The 18267-nt window shown below is 38.0% G+C and overlaps 3 protein-coding genes across 19 annotated transcripts in view; 2 read left to right on the forward strand and 1 right to left on the reverse strand.

Annotated features, from left to right (window-relative positions):
* Positions 1–2602: 2602 nt before the first annotated feature.
* ORMDL1 (ORMDL sphingolipid biosynthesis regulator 1) lies at positions 2603–16713 on the reverse strand. Of its 3 annotated transcripts, none has more exons than XM_009182607.3 (4): positions 16602–16713; positions 14770–14950; positions 7861–8012; positions 2603–4199 (listed from the first exon to the last, which is right to left on the reverse strand). In XM_009182607.3, exons 2-4 carry the CDS (start codon positions 14941–14943, stop codon positions 4064–4066), a joined length of 462 nt encoding a protein of 153 aa, XP_009180871.1. In that variant the 5' UTR covers positions 14944–14950; positions 16602–16713; the 3' UTR covers positions 2603–4063. The 3 variants fall into 3 exon arrangements, with proteins under 3 accessions (XP_009180871.1, XP_009180872.1, XP_009180873.1); XM_009182608.3 differs by lacking the exon at positions 16602–16713 and adding an exon at positions 16227–16339; XM_009182609.4 differs by lacking the exon at positions 16602–16713 and adding an exon at positions 15366–15754.
* LOC101001808 lies at positions 15895–17626 on the forward strand. The gene has a single exon (XM_009182606.2). The coding sequence runs from the start codon at positions 16057–16059 to the stop codon at positions 16534–16536; it is 480 nt and encodes a 159-aa protein (XP_009180870.2). The 5' UTR covers positions 15895–16056; the 3' UTR covers positions 16537–17626.
* The window catches only part of PMS1 (PMS1 homolog 1, mismatch repair system component), a 91116-nt gene continuing 89269 nt past the window's right edge, over positions 16421–18267 (forward strand). For 7 of the 15 annotated variants that reach the window (XR_635605.4, XR_002516197.2, XM_017946716.3 and 4 more), the window contains exon 1: positions 16651–17791. The gene's annotated coding sequence lies outside the window, so the exon portion shown is untranslated. Of the gene's footprint in view, positions 17792–18267 lie in introns of all 15 variants that reach the window. The other 8 variants (XM_003907726.4, XM_009182604.3, XM_009182597.4 and 5 more) reach the window with 7 other exon arrangements.

The following is an 18267-nucleotide window of genomic DNA, read 5'->3' on the forward strand; positions in this document are numbered from 1 at the left end:
TACGAGTGAACGGACACAGTGATAAACTGCTTTATCTGCTGAACTTAACATTAGTTAGAACTTGAGAGCTACACATGTCATTCTATAACCATTGTTTATCAAGGGCTTGAATATGTGTCAAGAAATGAAATAAATTACAATACTACACTGAAAACTCAAATTTTTTTTTTTACTGTTTTTCTAATTATGAAATGTTTCAGATTTTGAAAAAAGGAAATACTATAAACAACTTCTGTGAGGCCAACATTCAACTTGAGATAAAATCATCCAATACAGTTGAAGCCCTGTGTCCTATATACTTGGTACATTCAGGATTCTGACTTTGATGTTTATAATTCTCTTGCGTTCATTTGTAGCTATATGAAAAATTTTAAACTACTACTACTTGCTAAATCACTGGATCATTTTTACCTGGAACTGAGATTAGGGAGTAAAATGTGATACATCTCATTATTTTCTTTCTGACATAATAGAGAGTTTATCTCTGCTATTCTACTTACCTTCCCCTCCCCTGCCTTTCACTACTCCAAACCTCCTTTTAGGGTATTTTACCTAGACATGTCTTTTTAGTACTGAACTTGTTCACATTTCTCACATCGACATGTAGTATCTATGTTACTGTTTTGGGAATTACTCTTTTCTTTCTATCCTGTTAGAAAGACTATTAAATTGCACTGGTTGACACTGGGTTGCTCCATTTGTGTTCTTCATGACTAGCATAAGGCTATTTTTGGGTGATACTTACTGATGACATATATAATATAGAAGACACAGGAGAAATATACTGCATGAAAATCAAGATTCAGCTTTAGCTAGAGAAGATGAATCAATAAACTAAAATCTAACAAGATGGAGTTCTATAGGAAAAATGTCTTAAGAGTTTGGTTTAATAAATCAATTTAATATGTGAAGGGTAATCATAATTTAACAGCACTATATATTGAAGATTTAAGATTTTAGCGACATAGTGAATCAGTGATATGTAGTTGTCAAAATAAAAAACTAAAGTGGTATTAAGCAGTGTTAAAAAAAAAAAAAGCATCCAGAACAGGGGAAGTGGTACTCTTTCACAGCATACCTGATCACCTCTTGTATTTAACTCTTGTGCCATATAATAAGGAATAAACTGGAACTTAGAGCAGAATTACCAGGATAGTGGGAGAAATCTGAAACCATATCATATCGAAAATGATGAAGGCTCTAGTAATATTTATTCCATGCTGCTGACACAAATTTAAAAGTTATCTTTAAATAGTTGAAGAGTTATGTAAAGATTAGATTTTTGACTCAATATACAACAAATTGTAAATTCCATTACAAAACTAGAATATACTGTCTTATAAGTCCTCTTCTATTAATATTATTATTAAAACAGAACTAAACAGAAGGGTGGTAATTAATGAAGATTCAAGCTAAGGTAGGGGGCCCAGCAAGCAGATCACTTGAGGTAAGGAGTTTGAGACCAGCCTGACCAACATAGTGAAATCCCATCTCTACTAAAAATACAAAATTAGCTGGACGTGGTGGCACACACCCATTATCCCAGCTACTCAGGAGGCTGAGGCAGGAGAATTGCTTGAACACGGGAGGCAGAGGTTGCAGTGAGCTGGGATCACATCACTGTGCTCCAGCCTGGGAGATCAAAAAAACCCGGCTCCAGCCATCTCAAAAAAAAAAAAAAAAAGTTAAGGCAGGGGGTTGAATTACATGGTGTCCAAGGGCTTCTCTAATTTAGCCTCATATAGCTCTATAAGCTAATTCACATAGGTGTTAGTCAAGGAGATATTATTATGCCCCTTAGGATCTTTATAATTCAATAGACAGTAGTACCATAAACCTAGAACAAGGATGGGGGCAGGTCAAAGGGACACAGCAGTCAACTTGTAAGCGCTCCTAATGGTCAAAGCTGGAGGACAATTTGAGCAACAAATCATAATGGATTATATAACCCAAAGAATGAAATATCCATGAGCCCAGAGTATAAGTGATTTAATAAATAAGTAAATGAGGGAGAATAGACAAATCTTCCTTATAAAAGATTCCAATAAATAATTATAGAAAGAATAAAATAAACAGAAAATCATCACTAGAACTCCACAGTAATAATTGCTGCAAGAAAGATCCACCAATGAATGCTAAAATTAGTGGCATTTCTGAGCTCATGACTCCTTAGAAACTGCCATTATGTCTCCTGACTTGAAGTGAGGAGCATTTATGGCATGGCAATTTATTTTGTTCCAAGTAATAGTCATTATAGATTTTGTTTGAAACTGCAATGTAGCCATCAAAGGGAAGGGAGTTGGTTTGTCTTGTTTACACACTATCCTCAGTACCTAACATAATTCCTGTAACAGAGTGGGCCCTTCAAATATCTACCGAGTAAATATTTTTAAAGCATTGACAGGAGAAAGCAGTGAAGAAAGCATGTGTAAGAGGGAGACTTCTGTCTCTGAAGTATGTTAAAAAAAATGTAAGCCTTTTGAGATGAACTTTAAAATAAAGAAAAATGAATGTTTTTTGTTACTTTAATTTTACAAATTCAGTTGCTTAAAAATAAACTTGAAAAATGTCACTTTAATTTTGATGACTAAATTTGGAGAGCTTTTGAAATAATCTTACACCAAGGAAAAATTTTATTAAATTATGGATCACCAGTTATTTAAAAATACATGGGAAAAGACAGACATACAAAGGTAGTATCATACAACTGATTTCTAAACTCAATACTTTTGAAATACAAAACAATGATCATTACCCCCCAAAGTCAGTTTACTGACACGAATTGATGTTTAAGTTGGTCTATAACTCTTTTCATTCAATTATGTTTATAAATGTTACTGAATTTTTAAATTTTGTCCCATATCTGAACTTGGTTTTTTTTGACATGTTTACTTCTCAAAGTAGTATATAGTTATTTCTTGCAATTAATGTCAGCAACTATAGGAAGCTTTCCTAAATCACAAGAATTCAATATGGTTGCTGTTCTGGAGACAGTTACCATTTTGGGCTATATATACTCAAACCCACGTATTCAAAGGCAAAATATTCATGGGCAAAATATGGGGGTTGAGAGCAGGAGAACTAAGAAAAGAAAATGTTATCTTTTACTGCAGACCTGCCAAAAAAGACTCCATTACTTACTTTGGTACTATTGCTAGAGACGTCATTTCTGCCACAGGTTGGCTATATGGTTGTTCCTTTTTTATTTCCTTTTTCAAATGATGACAAACTTTGCCAATTAAATTGTTCAACCAAATAAGCAGACACCTTTAAATTACCATTACTTTTTAGTTGCTTGAAAGAAATAAATTATTTTCTTAATTGGTTTAGCAGCCTTGTGTCTGGAAAAGCAGTAAAACCCGCTTTGTTCCAAAATTAGAACACTGACTCAGAGGCTGCTTGTCAGATACTTGGCTATTTTCTATCACCAATCAGTCATAAAGGTGAACCTCCATGAACTCTGTAATGTAATAAATGTAAAAATGGCCTCACTGACCAATACACAATATTGAGCCAGCAAAACCAAAAAAGTACCCTCATAAGTGAGAAATGGCTTGTATAAAACAAAAGGATATACATCCTCTTACATAAAACAAGAGAAATATGTATAGTAATAAAAATAATCTTTAATAAACTTGTATAGAGATGATTCCAGTTTACATGTAAGTCTGCTTTAACTAACCATGGCTGAATGATTGGAAATGTTCTTTTCTTAACACAATGCCCATTCACTATAAGTTAAGCTGGTCCTAGTTTTTTACAAATCTCTTATTTCCTTGAATTTATCTACTACACCCTCACTGTGATGCCCTTGAACTTATAAGCTGGGCCTGCCCAGCCTGCTTATTAAGCCCCTCTTCAGAAATATACCAGATGTATTAAACAGAGGCATCATTTAATGGAAATCTGCACTTCAAAACAGCACTTGAAGGACCAGCCATTGGCCCTCCAATGTAAATACTTCTTAATTTCACATTATCACAGAAACAGTGCAGTTTATAATCACTCCTTTCTTATAAGAAATTCAGCAGCTGTAAAAAATTTTGTTCAGTTTCAAAAGATTTCAATACTTATTAATTCCAAAGATCCGAACACCATGTAGCTGTGGCATTTTGGGAATTAGCACACTCAGGAGAGAAGCCGTGTTTAGGATGAAGTGAGTTGGATCATACTTCGTATAGAAACTTGCCAGAAAATATCTGTAGAGATAAAAGTTAAGAATATATATAACATCCAAAAATAAAATTACTTAGAACTTAAACAATTTTAAAGGTAGAAAAAAAAAGGCCATTAAAACATAAATACCTAAAAATAAAACTATTTCTGAGCACTAAAATAAGAGGAACCATTTTAGTTTGGCCCCAAGTTTTATCTCATTAGGAACTAAAAAATTTGTTTAATGGAGGTCCATATTTTCCATTTCTGTAATTGTATTAAATACATTTAATAGAACACATTGCATCCTTTAAAGCAAGGCTTTCAAACTAGGGTTCATATGCCCTCTGTAATTACAGGTGTGGTTCTGTATTTTCATGTATGTTTCTGAGAGAGATCTGGATTCAAAGCATTCATCTTATTCTCAAAAATTTTTATGACTCACAGGTTAAAAACCTGTACTGCAAAGCTCCGAAAAATGGGGTTTTAGTTCATTAGTACAATTCCTATCTTTGAAGGAAATAAATATTTAGTTGCCCTTTTGATGTTCTCATTTTCATACTGTAGTTGATTGAGCAGCTCTGTAACCAGTTTAACTGGTAACTTGAAAGACACTGTTGTACCATTCCAGCTGCTTTTTAATAATCAAATGCATGTATGTTTTTGGATATCCAACTGAGAATTTGTTTTAACAAGCCCCAAGCCTAAAGCACGTTTAAAACCATAAATCACCAAGTCCAGAATGTTTAGTTTTACCTACGGGTATATCAAGGTGCAGACACATCATCTGATTACTAACGGAATAATACAGATAAGATATAAAGAATAAAACATCATGTCTTATTTGTTCATAACTAAGAAGTTAGTTTCTATTTAGGTGTTTATTTTTGCAGTACACAGGGAAAGTATTCTAATAGTCTTTACTGACATTAGTTTCTCATAAGGGAAAATAAATATCTTGTGTAATATGGTTAGAAGAGAGAAGCTACTTCCAAGTATGACAAAAAATCATAGTCAGAGAATTTTATACATTTTTAGAACCATCTACATTGAGAAATCCTACAATCTTCCACCTATTTTGCAAACTAGTCAGAAAATTCTTTCTCGAGTGTAAACCATATTCAATTCTGAAATTCTTTCTTCCCGCTTTCATATATTTGAAGACTAAATTTATACTTCCTTTACTGAACAAAATAGGACATCACTTGCATTTAGCAAACTCATTTCATTTCCCACCATCATTACAGGTTTAATCTATAATCTGGGATAGGTTAGAAATAATAAATCTTATAATGGGTTCTTTTGACTATAACCTAGCATATGTCCCCTTTTTGTCTTTTAAACGAATTTTGTGTGTAGATTATATGAAAATTACTTGCCTCTTTCAAAAACTTAGACAACCCTCTGATGGTATGCAAAACCCAGGTGGGAATCAGTGTGACAACATTTATTTGCCAACAGCTATATTGGAAAGAGACCTGTATTACAAGATAGTAGTTTAGGGTGTAAACCTGAGCTCTTAACTCCAACTAGGTGCAAGATCTTCAACAAGGTAATGCATATGAGTCTGTTTCTTTACCTAAACATCTGGAATATGGTGGCTCATGCCTGTAATCCCAGCACTTTGGGAGGCCGAGGCAGGTGGATCACCTGAGGTGAGGAGTTCAAGATCAGCCTGGTCAACACGGTGAAACCCCATCTCTACTAAAAATACAAAAAGTAGCTGGGCATGGTGGCACACACCTGTAGTCCCAGCTACTGGGGAGGCTGAGGCAAGAGAATCGCTTGAACCTGGGAGGCGGAGGTTGCAGTAAGCCGAGGTCACGCCACTGCACTCTGGCCTGGGCAACAGAGCGAGACTCTGTCTCAAAAAAAAAAAAAAAAATCTGGAATAACATTCCATGTCACACCTACCTGACAAATAGTTAAGTAAGAAAATGTGAAAGCACTTTGAAAAGTCTTAATGCTATATAGATGGCTTTAATGCTATTTCTTCAGTTAAGTAAGCAATTTAATCAGAATATTTGAAATCATACCTGTTGGTCAAAAATATATTTTGAGAAATATGGACATTGTACACAGGTACATCTCAGTTGACCTTTTGTGTGATAGCTGTGATTAAAACTTCAGAATATGTCAGGCGTTTTATATGTATTATGATGCAATCTTCAATGTTTTACAGATGAGAAAACTGAGCCTTTAAAGAAAATGGCCAAAAGTCACAGAGCTTCAAAGGGGTTGAGCCAAAATCCAAATTCAGGGCCATCTGAATAACCAATATTTTTGTTATTACATGCATGCATGCATTCATTCACTTATTTATTTAATAAATCGGGTCTTACTCTGTTGCCCAAACTGGAGTACAGCATGTGACTGGAGCTCACTGCAGCCTCCAACTCCTAGGCTCAAACCATCTCCTGCCTCAGCTTCCCACGTAGCTTACGTTTATTTTTATTAGACCTCACTGACACTTTTCTTTGAGGTTAATTTTATATGGGACTAAACCAGTTCAAAATTTCCTCAAAGGGCTATAAATTAAGGAAAAAGGACCCCATTATTTTATGATCAGTTTATTCCTTTCACTTGAAAAATGTCTTCCCTTACTTAAATATCTAAAGCCTATTCTCTCTTAAGTTCTAGCATAAGGATTTCCAACATCCACCTCCAGGAAGTCTTTTGTGCTACGCCAGGCTGTGCTGACACTATCATGGACATTATTATGTTTAAGATAGATGGTACAGGGTATTAAGATATATGAGCAATACCTCTATTATGTGTAGGCCACTGTACTTACTGTGGGATTCAAAGCAATCCATGCACTTATAAATTCTTTGGAGAGACAAAATAAAACATATATACATTTTTTAATTTGTCAATTATACCTCAATAAAGCTGGGGAAAAAAGGAAGCGGCATTTCAGGTAGGAGATATGATTTGAACAAAGACAGAAATAGGACTACACATGAAATATTCAAGAAATGCTGCTTAGAAGGCCAGGTAGGAGTTGGGTGGGGATAAAATATTTACATCAAGGGAAAATGGGGTAAGAACTATTTTCTGGAAGGTGCAGAACATCAGATAAGAGAAAGAAATTAGATACCAGATACAGGTTACATGCTATCCAGGTAGATATTATCTCATTTATTTCTTACAGCATTAGTATTGAATTAGGTATCACTAGCTAGAATTTTATGTATGAGCAAACCAAGCTGGCTGAATGATATATATAGGACTCCACCCAGGTCTGTCCTGTAATGAAAGCCTGACCTCTTTTTTTCGAAACCATACTCTTTCCCAAGGAGTCTGAATATCTTAATAGGTTAGGTGGCCAGTGAAATTCTTCTGATTGTCTAAATCATTGCTTAGGGAGATTAATCTGACAGTGCAACATAGAATATGATTATGTATTTTGTGTCCTTATATGAAACCTAAGAATGGGAGCTGGAATACATTTGACCTGTATATCCTACATGTCTAGGTGCACTGATTAGCATGTAATATTGTCTTCGTATGTACTGACTGAAGTGAAAACTAATTTATTATCAACTTGTTAAAAATTCTGTCTATAATTTATATTCTATCCGAGGTGCCACTTATTGATAGAAGTTTTCAACAAAATGCTGTTTCTAATTCCAACTCAATCTGATGAAAGGATATTTTCCTCTTATCCAATCTTCCTCATACCTAAACATTTCTGCCACTTACAAAATTATTGGAGAAATTGTGAAAAACTTCCGTGAAGATGTAAACTGTACTCCATAGTCCAGTTGTTCCCAATGAGTTAGGAGCCTTGCTTTACCCTGGTCAGGAGTTTCGAAAGGTGTTCCTTTCACTGCATGCAAAAATACATACATCCCCTGGAAAACAAGCAAGGGGGTAGAAATGAACAATATTAAATACAAAATTAGTCTTTGTCAGTAGCATTAACAAGGTTCCAAGCTGTTTGTGAGAGAGTGTGGGATTTAGCTGAGTTCATTTTGCGCTTTCAGATAATAGTGAAAGGCTGTGGCCAGTTTCATTATAACAAAATAGAACTTTCTAGGGTATATAAATTATTATTAAATGAGAATTTGTAAAAGGTCAATTGAAAGTAACCTGTTTGCATTTCTTTTCATTAAATTGAAAATAAGTATCAGTGTAGCTTCATATCTTTACATTCAGATTCTCCTACACTTTTCCTATTAGGAAATAGGATTACTTTTTCCCCAATGTACAGGAGGTTTTTCTTCAGGGTATATTAGTAAATTTGATGATACTTAAAAATGATGAAGACATACAAACTGGTAGAAAACAATAAAATGATTAAAATCTATCGGGAAAAATAGTTTTGAGATATTTAATATGATGACTGCCTTTGCCTTAATAGTTCTCTTCCAAAGCAACAAAAATAGTTTGATATAATAGGTATAATGTTCCACTCAATTCCCTTTTTAAATCGCCATTGTGCCTCAATAGTGTTTCTTCTGAAGTCAGTTTTTAAAACTCAAAGCAAATAACATTACTAAAAGCCATTCTGTCAGATCTGTCAGATCATATGAAACATATAACATTTTTATTAATAGTTAGGATAGAATAAAACCAATATACAGTAGATCTGGTTTCCTTGAGATTATGATACCCATTTAGACTGATAGGCAGTGTTTCATTCAGGATCACTGCTTGAGACACTGTAAAAGGATAATGCCTAAATATTATCATGACACAAAATTTTTCCTTCTAGATGCCACAATGTGATGTCATTTTTCCTACCTCAGCTTTTAATGATTATGTAGAAAAATTACGGATTTGAAATTTTATATGATACCAAGTTAACCAAGCCCTTCCTTTCAAGGCTTAGTCTACTTCCTAGTTTTTCCATTAGGCAATTCAGAAGTCGTTTAGCTGCAATAACACGTAAGCTATGGAGGAAAGGACTCATGTTCAATTGGATTTAACCCACCAAATATTTAATAAGTGGCTTATATGTACAAGACACAGGACATACACGCACATATGAAATTGAATGAGATGTACCCAAGCCTTGGAGAAATTTAATCCTCTAAGAGATGGTAAGGAAAAAAAGATATGCATAAACAGCTAGAAAGTAGGGCAGAAATTGCTATCAAAGGTACAATCAGAATACTCAGCAAATGGCAGGGGAGGGAAAGGTTCGTTGTTGCTGTGGCAAAAGTCTTGATGCTACCTCATTAATTACCTCATTCTTAAAGGTTCAGCTCAAATAACAATTCCTTAGGAAAACCTACCTCATCAGTAATAATTAATCTCCTGTTTATGTAGTTGTATACAATTTTATTGAAAATACGATTACAGTACGGTATATCGTGTTAGAGTTGTTTGAATGATGTTTGTTTTCCCATTAGCCTGAATACACTAGGAATAAGCACGGGACACTACAAGACATTAGACACTGGACACTTCCAACATTAGAAATATTGGAGGATGACATTATGCCAAGGAGTATTTACTCTGTAAGCACTACAAAACCATTTTTATATGGGCTTTAAAGTGAATTATAAAACAGAAAGTATGTTTTCAAACTCTCAGGGGGTATAGGACCCCCAAAAAGTTAAGAACATCTGTTCCAGACCACATACATATTAGAATCTAAAAGAATAATCATCCTCTCATTTCCTTCAAACTATATAGACTTAACTAGTGTTTAGAATATCGAAACAGTTTATTTTATACATCTTTTCAGTGAAAAATAATAAAATCTTTATCTGGCCATATATCTTCTGCCCCAGTATTATTTTTTAAATTATTTTTATATAAAAATGTTTGTGATCATTATTCCTACATTAAAAGAATTAGGGAACAAAAGTATGTAGCTCATGGCTAGTCCTTACTAATACCTACTGAATCAAAATGAATCATTCATTTTTAAAGCTGGGCCAAGAATCTTGTGAAGCATACCCTCTAAGGATGAGGTAGCACTTAATAAAACAACCACTGTAGGTTTCTTTCAGAAAGGCAAATACACTATTTTTCTAACTGGGTGTAACAATTAGGTCCATTTTCTCATTTTTAAAGGCATTCAATATATATTTCAGATTTTTAATTGGTTTATTGTGGCTATCTTCAAAGGAAACTTAAATTTGGAGTCATGTAATTGCAACTCCTATGGCTAATTAAGTTTTTAGTGTGGTGAACTAATAACAAATAAATCAGAGGTTTGCTTTCTATACAGTGTTAATTACCAATCATTTGTCCATGGTCAACCAATTTGAAACAAGGTTAGGGGGTGGTAGTGGTGCAGGGATGGCTTCTAAAATATACTTAATACATGTGCCATTGGAGAATGGAAAAGACTAACTTGGCCAGGTGTGGTGGCTCATGCTCAGTACTTTGGGAGGCCAAGGCGGGCAGATCACCTGGGAGTTCGAGACCAGCCTGACCAACATAGTGAAACAACATCTCTATTAAAAATACAAAAATTAGCCAGGCGTGGTGGTGCACACCTGTAATCCTAGCTACTCAGGAGGCTGAGGCAGGAGAATTGCTTGAACCCAGGAGGCGGAGGTTGCAGTGAGCTGAGTTCACGCCACTGCTCTCCAGCCTGGGTGACAGTGAGACTCCGTCTCAAAAAAAAAAAAAGACTAACTTATTCAGCAAACATTTAAATAAGTCTTTAGAGATACAAAAATTAAAACATAAAGAGATAAACTGCTAATTATAAAACAATGACAACCACATGATAAAAGAATGCAGCATGGGAGTTGTGTAGATTCCTGGAGGGACAGTTTTGCTGTAGGAGAGCAGGAAGGAGGGAGGGGTATTAAAATACTAGAGAGGGCTGGGCATGGTAGCTCACACCTGTAATCCCAGCATTTTGGAAGGCCAAGACAGGTGGATCACCTGAGGTCAGGAGTTCAAGTCCAGCCCAGCCAACATGGTGAAACCCCACCTCTACTAAAAATACAAAAATTAGCTGGGTGTAGTGGTGCATGCCTGTAGTCCCATCGATTCGGGAGGCTGAGGCAGGAGAATTGCTTGAACCTGGGAGGTGCAGGTTGCAGTGAGCCAAGATTGTGCCACTGCACTCCAGCCTGGATGACACAGAGATACTCCATCTCAAAAAAATAAAAGTAGGCCCTGAGTGCCATGGCTCACTCATGCTTTGGGAGGCTAAGACAGGAGGATCACTTGAGGCCAGAAGTTTGAGACAAGATGGGTAACATAGCAAGATCCCCATCTCAATCAGTCAATCAGATGAGCATGGTGGCACACACCTATAGTCCTAGCTGAGGGAGGCTGAGGCAGGAGGATCACTTAAGACCAGGAGTTCGAGGCTGCAGTGAACTATGATCATGCCACTGCACTCCAGCCTGGGTAACAGAATGAGGCCCTGTCTCTGTAAAAAAAACAAAATGGCTGGGCATGGTGGCTCATGCCTGTAATCCCAGCACTTTTGGAGGCTGGTGCAGAAGGATTGTATGAGGCCAGGAGTTCAAGACCAGCCTGGGCAACATAGTGAGACCCTATCACTATTAAAATAAAAACAAATTAGCCAGATATGGCGGCATGTGTAGTCCTCAAATTTCTTGGGAAGCTAAGGTGGGAGGAGCTATGATCACGCCAGTCTCTTAAAAACAAAAGAGTACTTGGTCCAGGTGAAAAGAAAATATAGTAGAATAGCTTAAGCCAAAGCAATAAAATGAGAGCAGATGATTTTATTGCTAGTGTACAGCCTGTATTTAGAGATGGTTGAGATAAGGTGAAGTCTCCTTGTTTCTGCACTGTTATCAACTGGTCTTATATGTCACACAAGAAACTTGGATTTTACCATGACTGCAATGGATAATCACTGAATGACTTAAGAGTATGACTTGAGCAAGCACGCATTTTTAAAACATCACTCTGCCAAGTTGGAATGCAGAAGGTAGAGAAGCATCAAGAAGACCATTTGATTTATCCGAGTAATTTACTTGTGGAAAAAATGAGGGTATGGGGATCAAGTTGAGAGTAAAGCAGTAGAAGGCAGTGCTCTGAGCAAACTGGATATGGAATATAAAGGAAAAGAAGTTATCCTAAGACTTAGGTGACTTTGTATTGTTGTTTGCATTGGATGGTTCTGATTATACCTATTCTCTTGTAGTAGTTATTACCAGAGCTCCATTTCACTCTCTAAACAGTCTGTTTGGACTATACGTTACAGGTTGAGTATTCCTTATCCAAAATGCTCGGGAGCAGAAGTGTTTCAGATTTCGGATTGTTTTGGATTTTGGAGTATCGGCATATACATAATAAGATATCTTGGGGACAGGGCCCAAGTCTAAACATGAAATTCATTTATGTTTCATATACATCATACACACACAGCCTAAAGATAATTTTGTATGGTATCTTTAATAATTTTGTGCATGAAATAAAGTTTTGGCTGCATTTTAATTGCAACCTGTCAGGTCAGGTATGGAATTTTCTGCTTGTGGCACCATGTTGGTGCTAAAAAATTTTCGAATTTTAGAACATTTTCTATTTTGGGTTTCCTATTAGGGATGCTCAACCTGTGTATTAATTGCTTTACCATTAACATTTAGCTGTCCGGCTTGGCCTTTAGAAAAGATTAGTGGTGAAGTCAAAGGAGCAGATTGTGGGTGGTAAGGGACTAATCAGGAATAAGATAAGTTCCATTTATACTTGTTTGGTTTAAGGTGCAAGGTAATCTGGTGATATAAATAAATAGGAGCATCCTTATTCTACAGGTAGAAACTGAAAATATGGGTAGATGAAGTAACCTAGGTAGAATACATAGCATAAGAAGAGATGAAGAAAAGAACCTTGGGAATAGAAATATTTAAGAGAGGAAAAGAGAAAGAAGACTCCATAAGAAGAAAGAGAAGGTCAGAAATACATGCCGGTGAAAGTGATCCTATGGAAGCCAAAGGAAGTTTCAACAAAAGGGAGATGATTAGTGCAAAATATTTCAGAGAAGTCACTATTTAAAAGAAAACATCTTTTGCCCTTACAAAGTCTATCACATAAAATGGACTAAATGGACACGTATTTATCATGTCTACCAGCACATCATTCTTGTCCTCCTCCAGTCAACTTCAAATATACTCCAGAAGATAGAAAATAAATATTATTATTATTGTTATTATTTGAGACAGGGTCTCACTGTCACCCAGGCTGGAGTGCAGTGGCACAATCATGGCTCACTGTGACCTCCGCCTCCCAGGCTCAAGTGATTCTCCCACCTCAGCCTCCCGATTCTCCCATCTCAGCCTCCCGAGTAGATGGGACTACAGATGTGCTGCCACCATGCCCAGCTAAGGTTTTGTATTTTTTGTAGAGACAGGGTTTCAGGTTTCACCATGTTGCCCAGGCTGGTCTAGAAATCCTGACCTCAAGTGATCTGCCTGCCTCAGCCTCCCAAAGCACTGGGATTACAGGCGTGAGCCACCGCTCCTGGACAAAATAAATGTTAATTTTAAAAAATCAATTTCTCCTGTTTTCCTGTCTTAATGCTTTAAGTTAATTTTAAAAAATATCTTTCAACAAATGTACTGCTAAACTGGATTCAATTAAAATTTTCAAGTAACTATTTCCTCCTTTTCACGTTACTTTAATAGGCTATTAAAACTAGAAAAGTCGCTGTCAGGATTTTTTGTTTTTGTAAAAGGCAATTTCCAGGGCTGCATTATATGGTCAGTAGAGTCAGTCAAAACTTTGCTACTCTGTTAGCACTAATACAAGAGAGTGATACTCAACAAGCAGCAGCTAAGGCACCATAAGATCCTGAATCACATAAGATATGATTAAGTTCAACACTTAAATACTGAAACAGTAAAGAATACTTATACAATTTAGATAGATAAGTTAACAAGGATTGAAACTAAAATGATCTATTTTCTAGATTTTATACAATGAGAAAAAAAAAGTCTTACTTAGAAAAAGGCCCAGTTTTGAAATAAAGTGTGAAAGTAAAAAGAAAATTCTATCCCAGATTAGAATTCTTCAAAATTAAGTCTTATATACTAAAAACCACTAAACTATACACTTTAAATGGGTGGATTTTATTGCATGTGAATTATATCTCAAAAAAAGCTGTTAAAAAAACTAAGTTGTACATATCACAAAACCTTAAGCTTTTTTAAAAACTGTGTTTCAACACACGTCATGAAGTTTACCATCTTAGACGCTTTTTTCCTTTGAGACAAAGTCTCACTTTGTCACCCAGGCTGGAGTGCAGTGACATAATCTTGGCTCACTGCAACCTCTGCCTCCCAGGTTCAAGGGATTCTCCTGCCTCAGCCTCCAGAGTAGCCGGGACTACAGGCATGTGCTGCCCCGCCCAGCTAATTTTTGTGTTTTTAGTAGAGATAAGGTTTCACCATGTTGGCAAGGCTGGTCTTGAACTCCTGACCTTGTGATCCACCCGCCTTGGCCTCCCAAAGTGCTGCGATTTTAAATGTATAATTGAGTGGTATTAAAAACATTCATATTGTTGTGCAATCATCACCATTACCATCGACATCCACAACTCTCTTCATCTTGCAAAACTAAAAACTCTGTACCCATTAAGCAATAACTCTCCATTCCTTCCGCCCCTTAATTTCTGGCAACCACTAAACCTAAAACTTTTAAGTGTTTAGTATAATGTGAAATTCTTACCAGATTATGTATAATATTTGTTAAAGTCCAAGCAACAGGAACACTGAAGAAGGGAATGCTGAGTAAGACAATATGAAGCAAGCCAACTCCCAATGCATATGTTAGCCACATACCCCGGCTGTTCATGACACGGGTATTTGGATTCACTTCACTGTGGGCAACTCCAACATTCATGTTTGCTCTATAGGAAAGTAATAAAATGAATCAACACTGATATAACTGGCAACCTAAACACCCCCAATTCTGACATGACAAGGTACATGTGTTACGATGATTATTTTTTCCTAGTTATCTTGAGGTAGCACACAAACACCATCCAAAATATGCTACTTGTAGAGATGCTGCTGACAGCAGTGAAGAATCGTCAACATCTGACTTTATGGTAAGACAAGACTTATTATCATGGTTCTAATTTAAAAAGTAGTTAAAATGCCTTTCCTAAAGTTTGTTTTCTAGCATGCTGTTTTACTAAATAGGAAAATTCAAACTGAAAGAGATAACCTACATTTTCTTATATCATGAGAGCAACGTGAAAAGCCAAAAGCTAAATTTACCAACATAATAAATTTATATTAAAAAGAAAAAGCAGAACTCACCCAGCCAGTCTGTCAAGTAGCCAGACTCTTATATCTGACTTACTGTATCCATAAAGACTAGTCAGAGTTCAGATCACTTCTTTCTGAATACTGAATGTGGAAGGTACATGCCGTTGACATAATGTGGTGTAAAATCTACATGGTCAAGGGATAATGTTTGTTTCTCAATTTTGTGATACATCTAGGTGAAAATAAGGAGTCTTCTGAATATTTCTCTAGTCAATTAAAAAACTTCAGTTTTCTTTCTTCTCTTTAAAAAAGTTTTTCCCATCTCCTTTCCATTTAAGATGGACTCCAAAGGAAGAACTGATAATAGTTATCAGTTCTTTTAATGATGGTGTTTACGTGGGTCTAAGAATTCCTTAAAATAAAACTGTCCTGAAGAACACCTATCATCCGAGGGAGGTGGAAAACGAGGCTAGATTACATTTGGAACAGCTGTGATTTTAAAATACACAAACGCTTGTATTACGGAGTTAGCATACGGAGAGGAACTTCTCTTTTCCCCATCCAGCAAGTGCTTCCAGAGTATAATGCTCCTTCCCCTCTAGAGACGCACAGAACAGGCATCAAGGGTTAAGGGGACGAAAAGTTAGTTACACTAAGACCGCGAGAGTCTCCAATTTGTATGTGTAAATCCTTCGTCTAAACACACATCATTTATCATACATTATTTTAAACTACTTAGAACATGCCAACACTCAAGATAGTTTTCCCACGTTCCACAGGATGGAGGCCTGAAATTTACATCTCAGCTGGAAGGCAAAGCTGGTGCGGTACTCATCCTATTCCAACCAGAAAACCTTTCCCCAGCAGGTTTGCCGCGCTGCCCCGCGACTGGCAAACAATGACTTTACAAACCGTGAAGAGGCCGTCGGCTCTGCCCTCGCCGGTGCCTCCGGAGACCGCGACCCGCAGCGGCCCCTCAAGGGAGTTCCCCCTGCCTGAGCCCTCTGGGACAGAGAAAACGCAGCAAAGGCCGCCGCTGCTACCACCTCAGCACCTCCCCCAACCCGCCCCTTCCTTCTCGCAGCCGCACGTCACGTCAGGACCCTGGCAAGACAGCGAAGATTTGCGTAGGGGACGAGCCTCTGAGGCCACGGCTCGCACGGCCACGCAGGGCGCCGCAGATGCAGCCGGACCTCACTTTTCCCTCTCAGGACGACCCTAGGCCGCCAGCAGTTCCCTACGGACGAAGGAGACTGTACAGCCTCCGTCGTGTTCTTGCCCACTTACCCGCCGCCCCACTCCCGGCCGCCGGCTCGCAGCAGGACCAGCCGGGCTGCTACGGCCGCGGATACACGCCCTCAGGCCGGGCGCTGCGTAGCTTGCGGAAGCGTTCACAGACAGACTCGCTGCCAGCGGATTGGCTGCAAGCAGCGCCAATCTTACGTTCCCCCCGGGCGAGGCGGGACTAAGTGCCGCGCTCCTTGTACCCGCTCTGCCGCGCGCATGCTGGGTGCGAGTGCGGGGTCGGGCCTGCGCTCCGGGTGAGACGCTGGCTGCTTGCCGCTGGTGGATGGTAATTGCCTGTCTTGCGCTAGCAGGAAGGTAGTGTGGTATGACTAACGGGTATTTATTATATTCTCGAGGGCTTGAGGGCCCCCATCCCCTTTACTCGTCCTGGTCCGGGCGCGAACGCTGTAGTGCAGCTAAGGGCGCTCCCCGCGGGCGGGAAGCGAAGCCGGGCTTGCAGGCGCGCACACGTGGAGCGCGTTCTCTGAGCTGATCTGGGCTCGGGGTGTTCTGGCTTGGTCTTTGTTGCGGCCCATTCCCAGACCCTTCTGGGTGCAGGACTTAAAATTTGTTTTCCAGGCAGCAAATTTAACCCATGGCAACTGTAACTCATCTTGTGAGGTTGGCGGTTTATAGTATTTATCCTGTGGCATCATACAAGGGGTGCAAGTTAAACTCTTTAAAGTTAATCACGATGTTTGCTCGTGGCCTTCTGGGTTTATCCGTACGCCCAAGACAGGCACCTGTATTACACATACTGAGGAAATGTGGATACCAAAAACTGATCCTGAGGAAAGTCGTGATTAGATTTTTTGGAATCGCCTTTGAAATGTAATTTCCCTCACCTTGGCAGTGCGGAAAGTTTGTGATCTTTATTGCCTAAATAGCTTTCAACATTTTGAAATTGACTTAAGAGAATGTTCGCTATGTATGTCTATGTATCTTGAATTTCTGTTGGCTTTGTGAACTTGTTTTGGATTTAGTCTGATCTTTAAATAAATGATTTCTTTGTGTTCTCTCTAATGAAAGTCTGTGAGTTCTCTGATCTTTACTTCTTTTTTCAGGCAGACCTGTTGTCCTTAACTGACTTTCCGGGTCATCAACATTCCTTCAGAAGTGTTCCTTTTCCCTCTCAGTAAATATGGAAGACTGACTATCCTGATATTCCCAGACATTCTTTGCTGTGATTTGTAAGCCCGATATAAACCATTCCACTTTTTCAAAAGCATTCATTTGGTACACATATGGTATAGAGTGCTATATTCCAGGGGCTATGCTAGGAATGTGTGATTGATATAAAATAAAACCCCTGTCCTCAAAGAACTCTGAGTCAGGAGGAACAGACAGAAACACATATTAATAGAATAACTTGTGATGAGGTTAATTAGAAATGAGGTAAAGGGGGACTGCAGAGGAAGGAATACCTACTCTGTTGACAGGTGAAGGAAAGGAGGCTGCAGCAGTGAAGAAAGGCTTTCTTGAAGAGCTGATACTGAACTAAATCTGGAGGGATGATTAGAAGTCAGCTGAGAGAGAGAGAGAAGCATGTAAACTGAGGAAGGAGTGAGTGTCACCATGTTAAGAGAGATGAGTTGGTTGGGCACGGTGGCTCACACTTGTATTCCCAGCACTTTGGGAGGCCGAGGCGGGCGGATCACCTGACGTC

Source organism: Papio anubis, chromosome 10, assembly GCF_008728515.1.
Source record: "Papio anubis isolate 15944 chromosome 10, Panubis1.0, whole genome shotgun sequence".
Lineage (NCBI taxonomy): Eukaryota > Metazoa > Chordata > Mammalia > Primates > Cercopithecidae > Papio > Papio anubis.

Coding starts and splice junctions, on each gene's coding strand:
- LOC101001808 (XM_009182606.2), top strand. CDS start 16,057: ATGCCAACACTCAAGATAGTTTTCCCACGTTCCACAGGATGGAGGCCT.
- ORMDL1 (XM_009182607.3), bottom strand. CDS start 14,943: ATGAATGTTGGAGTTGCCCACAGTGAAGTGAATCCAAATACCCGTGTC. Junction 8,013..14,769: donor CAAATATTATACATAATCTG/GTAAGAATTTCA, acceptor CTTGTTTTCCAG/GGGATGTATGTATTTTTGCA. Junction 4,200..7,860: donor ACAATTTCTCCAATAATTTT/GTAAGTGGCAGA, acceptor TTATCTCTACAG/ATATTTTCTGGCAAGTTTCT.